Source organism: Salmo trutta, chromosome 13 (assembly GCF_901001165.1).
Source record: "Salmo trutta chromosome 13, fSalTru1.1, whole genome shotgun sequence".
Classification (NCBI taxonomy): Eukaryota; Metazoa; Chordata; class Actinopteri; order Salmoniformes; family Salmonidae; genus Salmo; species Salmo trutta.
The window spans coordinates 24,489,061-24,496,252 of record NC_042969.1 but is presented as its reverse complement, the minus strand read 5'-3'; the positions used below and the strand labels follow the sequence as shown (position 1 = coordinate 24,496,252).

At 40.6% G+C, this 7,192-nt stretch overlaps 1 protein-coding gene across 1 annotated transcript; it reads right to left on the bottom strand.

Annotated features, from left to right (window-relative positions):
• Positions 1 to 1,017: 1,017 nt before the first annotated feature.
• On the bottom strand, positions 1,018 to 6,755 carry LOC115205475 (SLIT and NTRK-like protein 4). Its single transcript, XM_029771489.1, has 2 exons — positions 5,972 to 6,755; positions 1,018 to 5,365 (listed from the first exon to the last, which is right to left on the bottom strand). The coding sequence occupies exons 1-2, from the start codon at positions 6,020 to 6,022 to the stop codon at positions 2,822 to 2,824; spliced, it is 2,595 nt and encodes an 864-aa protein (XP_029627349.1). The 5' UTR covers positions 6,023 to 6,755; the 3' UTR covers positions 1,018 to 2,821.
• Positions 6,756 to 7,192: the final 437 nt, after the last annotated feature.

Sequence of the window (7,192 nt, the reverse complement as noted above, 5' to 3'; positions counted from 1 at the left end):
CAGGCATCGGAAGCAAAATGATGAGACATCCATCTCCTACAATACAGCACTTCTCTCCAAGTGAAGATGACAAACAAATAACATGAATGTTTACTGGCAAGAAACGTTAACTTTAATCTTAAAAGACAATTGTTTCCTTTGTAAGCAGAAAAAAAGTCAATCTAAATGACAAAACCATTTCACTCTGGGAGGGAACCCTTTCACTGCGGGAGGAAACCATTTCATTGTGTGAGGAAACCATTTCACTGTGGGAGAAAACCATTTCACTGTGGGAGAAAACCATTTCACTGTGGGAGGACACCATTTCACTGTGGGAGGAAACCAATTCTCTGTGGGAAGAAACCATTTCTCTGTGGGAGGAAACCATTTCTCTGTGGGAGGAGAGCGAACATGAAAGGCTAATAGTGCATTCAAAAAAGCAAAAACAAACAAACAAATGAAATAAGTAAGCACTGCCGGTAATCACTAGATACATATAGCATCAGCTGCGGTGTTGTAGGTCATACGGTATATTACAGAGTACAAAAGCTTGACCTGTCCATCCACAAACATCCCAACAGTAGTTTAGTTCTCACCCACATCTTAAAAACAGTGCTCCCTGTTTTATCATAGAACATTAGTTATTCATTGGCTGAATCAGACTAAAATGTAAAATCTACTTCTCTTGGGGTGAGGAAGCGTGGGGGTGACAGACACACTGTAATTGTTGAAGGCATTTTAAATACAGAAGCAGAAATGCACCAGAACATCTGCAAAGGTTATGACACCATATTATCCTTTTACTCACTAACCAATTCATCCCCTGTAACAAAAAAAGTGTAATGTAAAGGAATACTGTTATTTCCCTTAAAAATAGTAAGAAAGAACAATCCCCTAAACATTGTTTGATCAGTGTAATGGGACATGATGAAACAACTCACACACAGCATTGATGATTGGGCTGTATCATATGTACTCATGTTGAATTGAGATTCATGCCATACATATTTTGTGTTCAAATACTCAACTATTCTCAGGTTTTCTTCTTGAGCATTCAAGGCTTTATTTATAAAGCAACTTAAACGACTGAGGAAACAAGATGACATTTTCTTGAGGAAAAGAAAAACACAGTGCAGATAGGTACCTTGACTTCAACAGGTTTATACAATAAAAACTAACCAATATACAGTATTCTGCTGACTGATAGAACATTGTATTGATCATATCTTTCAAGGTACATTCTATTCATTTGTATTTCAAACACTCATTAACTTAACAATACTTTAAATAAGGACTTGGTAAAATAAAGTGGATAAAATCATTTGAAATAACAATATAAGCTGTCTCCACAATATAACCTTGAACTAATAAATCAAATAAAGGATTTAAGCTATTATGATTGAGCATATTAATATTGCACATGGTGTTTGATATGAATCTGTCCAGATCAGTAGCTACTGTATATAAAACAAATTCATAGCCACATAATTTTCTTCCAAAGATAAATTGAACATATCTCATACACTACCTTTCTAATCCATTACCATGGTACCACAGTCAAACCATCCAGAATTGTATCACTTTAATGCAAATTTATTTTGGTTGCATAATGTTAAAAAGAAACCTTTACAAGAAACCTTTTACAAGAAACCTTTTTTCAAATACTAATCAGGCCTCAGTTTGTGCACCATCATAGTGAAATAACATCCATCTCTAGTCCCCTTTCAGGCCATCAGTAGAGTTCATGAAGACTCAGAAAACAGAAACAGTTACTCTGATAAATCATTACTGGCGTGAGATTGCTTATGCATTCTAAATATCCATTTCACTTTTAAATAGTACCAATAATCTTTAAATAATCCTGCATAGAAAAATAAATAAATTAGTTAAATGTACTACCAATTGATAGTTGGTCATCAATGATATATATTGACAGGGGTCATCAATCATATAAATTGACAGGGGTCATCAATCATATGTATTGACAGGGATCATCAATCATATATATTGACAGGGGTCATCAATATTCAGTTTGTTTAATGTTGCTTTTTTTCTACATGTTTTGTCTTTTATAGGTATAGTTGTTTTGTCTTCTGTTGTAATTTACAAACTGTCCCACAGATACAAATAATGTAGACTTACAAAATAAATCCAGGTATGCTTACATGGCAAGCAGCTGTTTTTCTTGGGCTTAAAAAAAATGTCCCGACATGTGCCATACCCAAACATATCCAGAGGAACCACATTTAATTCAAACACTATTAACATGGCTCTTTACACAAACAAGTCATGGAATCATTCCAAATCTGCTGTTTGGTTCATACGTGCCTTTTCTTAGTGAAAACAAGGCGTCAGGTTCCCCAGCAGTGACCAGCAGTGACCAGTTATAATCCAGGCAGATGGTAAGAGTCTGCAAGTGGGGGATCCCAACCACGTTATATTCCCAGGAGAACTGTAAAGTCACCATATGATAGTTCATTCATTGAAAATACTGATCCCATATTGCCTCAAAAACACTGCAGAAGGATCACTAGCTATGATGAGGTACAGTCAACATTGTTTTCATGACCCATGATTTGGTTGAAAAAAAATATGATAAGTACCAATTTCAATAGCAGCAAAATACTACAATTGTCTCTTAAGGATGTCTTGTGGTATAATGTGATATTAATACATGTTATAATGGCATCACCACATCAGGAGGAAAGTCTGTATTTGCAACAGAGCCACTGATTCTCGGGAAATCATGTTATCTGACTGGAGCCTCCTGTCCAGTTTATCCATTGGTCATTAAGCTTTTCCAAAAGGCACTTTTGTCATTGGGGGAGGGGGGATAGATAGCCTACATTTGACTCATTTGAGTCTGTTCTTCCAGAACCTGAAGGTAGTCAGGTGTACCTTGAAGTTTAGTTTTAAGTTCATAGTACTCACTTTTCCTTTGTTCCACTACTATCTTACTATGGTTTCCCCCTATTAGTGACTTCTTCATCTTTTTGTCCTGTGGTTTCTCAGGGTAACGGATCTGAAACCCACTCCCCCCTATACTGCTGAAATCCCCCCTTTTACTGTCTAAAAAGTTTTGAATAAACATGTTGGATTCTCTTGGCAGGAACTCATCCAGCTCGTCAATGGTGCTCAGTCTCTTATTGCGTGGATCCAGGGAGGACAGTGAGTCCTTGTCTTGGTCAGCGCTGTTGAGCAGGATTATTTTCTGTCTCTGGGAGTCAGCAAACTTAAAGCCTGACTCAGAGTCTCTAATCCCACAGGTGTGACTCTTGTTCATATGCTGGATAGTGTGGGGGATGAACGTCTCCCCTCCCAGATCATCTTTCTTGTTCGATTTGTTGTGTCTCCTGAGCGTGAGTTGCATGGAGCCACACTCCTGGTTCCCCATGCCCTCCTGGCGTCCGGCTGGCTTCTTATTGCGCCTCAGCACAAACACCAAGAGGCAGAAAGCAACAAACACTGTGATGATGAGCACCACAAGGACACTGAGGATCATGATGGATAGGGGAACTGGACCACCTGGAGGGGCCTTGCCCACCCCTGCTGGGGACATGGAGGTCACCACCGGAGTAGTACTGGTGAGGATGAAAGGGGGCCTAGCTATAAGTTTGGGGCACAGGATCTCATTTTTCAGCAGCCGTAGCTCTATATTGGAAAACTGAACTGGGGATGCACATTTGACCTCTTTCGCAGCCACTCCGTCATTCAGCTTCTCCAGCCACAGTTTCAGAGCCACTAAATCACAGGAGCATTCCCAGGGATTGCCTTCCAGATCAATTTGAGTGAGAGACCTCAGCTGGTCTAGGACACCACTCACAGGCAGAGTCATGAAATGGTTGTTCTTAAGATTTAGCCTAGCCAGGGAAACGCCTGCAAAGATATAGGCAGGGAGGCTCCTTAGCACATTATTGTTCAGATACAACAACTGCAGATTTGGCATGGAGTCAAATGTCCCTGCTAACACCTCTTGTATGGCATTGTATTCCAGATACAAGTATTGGAGGTTACTGAGCCCAAGGAACATCTCAGGATGCAGCTGTTCTAGTTGGTTCCCATTGAGATAAAGCCTACGCAGGTTGGTCAGATTGGCAAAGACCCCTTTTTGAACTGTGACTATTTGATTGCTGCCCAAATGTAATAAATCTAAACCCTCAAAGCCTTGGAAATCAACTGGGCTGATATCTCTGATATAATTTCCACTCAGGTGGAGCTTCTTGGCATTTGGTGGCTTGGGAATGATATCTGCTAGATTGTTTATACTCCTCTCTTGGCAACTCACACTGATGCCAAAGTCTGAGGGGTGAGCTTTGCAGGTGCAAGGCTGTGGGCAGGAGAGAGGTGGGGTTCTTGTTTGATAGGACATAATTGGAATATTTTTATTCAAACCGGGTAAACCAACAATTCCGTTACCATAAATCTTTGATGGGTTTGTTGTTTTGGGAGCTTTGGTGGCTATGGGCGGTATCGTAGTGGGGGCCTTGTCGGATGTTGTTCGGCCATTTTCTGGCTGTGAAGGGGGCATCCTTACATCAAAGTCACTACCTGTTCCCATGGGACACAGTTCCTGTTTATTTGTTTCTTTCAACAGTCGTCCATACAGGTCACTAGGGGTTTCACATATAGCCTCCCCAATAAAAATGTTATAGGGCATGTTCTCCAACCAAGCTTTCAAGGGTAACAAATCACATGTGCAATTCCATGGGTTGTCATCGAGCTGCAATTCCACTATACGTCCAATGTGTTCCAAAACTCCCAGATATGGTAGCTTCTGGATCCTGTTTCCTCTTATATCCAAATGTGTAAGGGAGGCAAAGCGAAAAATGTTATCAGGAAGGATCTGGACTAGATTGTCATTCAGAATGAGAACTTTCAACCTATGCAATTTGTTGAAGGATCCTTTTTCAATATACTTGATCAAATTGTAGTCAGCCTGGAGGTATTCCAAGTTTTCGATCCCATAGAAAGTGTCAGCTCTGAGCACCTTCAATTCATTGTTATTTAAATGCAGCTGTTTTAATGAACTAAGGCCATAAAAGGCCCCTCCTTCGATGTTCTGTAGTTTGTTGTTTCCCAGTTGAAGTGAGACTGCGTGTGTGAAATTGAGAAAGGAATTGGGGTAAAGGACGATCAATAGGTTATTTTGGAAATTCAAATGATAGAGGCTAGAGACCGGGGGCAGCAGCTGGGTAGGTCTGTACACAGTTATTTTCTCACAGTTCACATATAGGACGTTCTCGATGGACATGCATGAACAGGCGCTGCAGGTCTCCGCTGAGAGGTCAGAATCCAAGTCAGAAAACGTACTCGATACGAAAAAGGCCAACAGAACTAGAAGCAGCATTTTGCCTTTTATAAATCCCCCAGAAAACCATTTAGTAACCTTTGAGAGGAAAAACAAACAAACAAACAATCAAAACACAAACTGGTACTATACATACAGACAGTACTTCATTAATGGTTAGATAGTATATGCCCTACTGCTGATGTTAGTAATGGTTAGTTAGTATATGCCTACTGCTGATGTTAGTAATGTTTTGTCTACACACCAGGCTAATTTAATGTACGCAAATCAACCCATTTCTCTATAGCAATACAGCCATCAAGTACCATTTTGACCTAAAAAATAGTATTAATAATAATAATACTAATAATATTAATAATAATAATAACCATAATAATGATAGACGAATAATAAGAGTCTAATAATAGAAGCCTTAAAACCATAGTCTCCTTCTGATCCATAATGCTACAAAACATCATTGAATTCACCATTATATATTACACTAGTGCGTCAATTTTGTGGGCATATAACAAAAAGACTAGAAAATATATATGCTACTGCATCCTATGCTGACATATTGTGGGCTAAAACATCCCATGAAGCCTGTGCCCCAGGCGGATCAACCCATATTATAATTAAACATATGAACAATGTAGGCTACAGAATGGATATTAAAGCTTTTCAACCAAATAACAGAGGACTTACCGTAAGCGTTTGTAAATGTGGTTTCTTGAGAGACGGCAATTGGCAGTGCATTGAGACGCGGTGCTCCCATTCAGACGTAGGTAGAGGCTATCGCTCAGATTTCAGCCTATGCGTCTCTTCTTGACAGGCTCCACTTGTTAAAAAATATATTTCTCTCGTAGGGTTCCCAATGTTGTTATATCTCCATGAAGCATTTCAGTTCGGAATGAACTAAAGACACTGTGCACACCTCAGCGTTATTAAGAAAGCAGGGACAAAAGGCGAGCAGCTGAAGTGACTGCAAAACAACTTCTCTCCAGTTCACGATAGAGGAAAATGAAACGAATGGTGCTGCTGGAACACCCAGTCCATAGAGATGCTAAGCCTATGTATATGGCTCGCTGAAGTTGGACTGAGCCGTTCAGGCAGGAAAATGAAGCAGCAGCACCCGATAAACCTAAACAATACTGCGCGGGTTTACTCACCTCCAAAAATCTGAAATTGCTTGCTAAGCGTCTCTTTTCGAATCATGCATTTTACAGGGCTGTCAGTGTGACATCTGAGGCTGAGCCTCTCTACTCCAAGGAAAAGAAAAGGGGAAAAAACACCACACTGTGATATTCAGAAAAATGAGAACGGCGACTAACTGACGCGGAAAATGAATAATTCAGTTTAGTCAGATGCGGGCAAGCAGGAGATGCCGCTCTCCATCTTCCAACAAAAGCAAGAAACTGCGTTCAAATAAACTACTGTTAAAACAGTCACCAGGGATCCGGATACGCAGGAAGGAGGGAGTGTGTCTCGTAATAGCAACTATTCCTGCCTCTCATAAGTATGCTGCTTTACAGCTGCATAGAGCTTCCCACACGACTAGCGGGAGAAGAGGACGCAGAGAGAAAGGGGGAGGAGGGGAGGGGTGAAGAAAAAGAGGGAGACACAGAGAGAGAGAGAGAGAGAGAGAGAGAGTAGAGAGAGGGAGGGAGGAGGGAGGGGAGGGGGTCTCGTATACCAAACGGAAAACTTCAGACCTTGACATGAATGATTTTAGTAGTAGGTTAATTTAACAGCTTTGGAATTGTGTTTCTTGTCGTTATGATGATCAACAGAAATGGTTATGCATCACGCATTGTGCTATAGCCTATTGGATCGAGATCATACGGTAGACTTCGTTTGAGGATGAAGTCGCTTACCTGACAGTTCAAGAGGGGTCGGCGCCTGCATTATATTTTATGATTGGAGTGT

Coding starts and splice junctions, on each gene's coding strand:
- LOC115205475 (XM_029771489.1), bottom strand. CDS start 6,022: ATGCACTGCCAATTGCCGTCTCTCAAGAAACCACATTTACAAACGCTT. Junction 5,366..5,971: donor CACATTTACAAACGCTTACG/GTAAGTCCTCTG, acceptor TTCCTCTCAAAG/GTTACTAAATGGTTTTCTGG.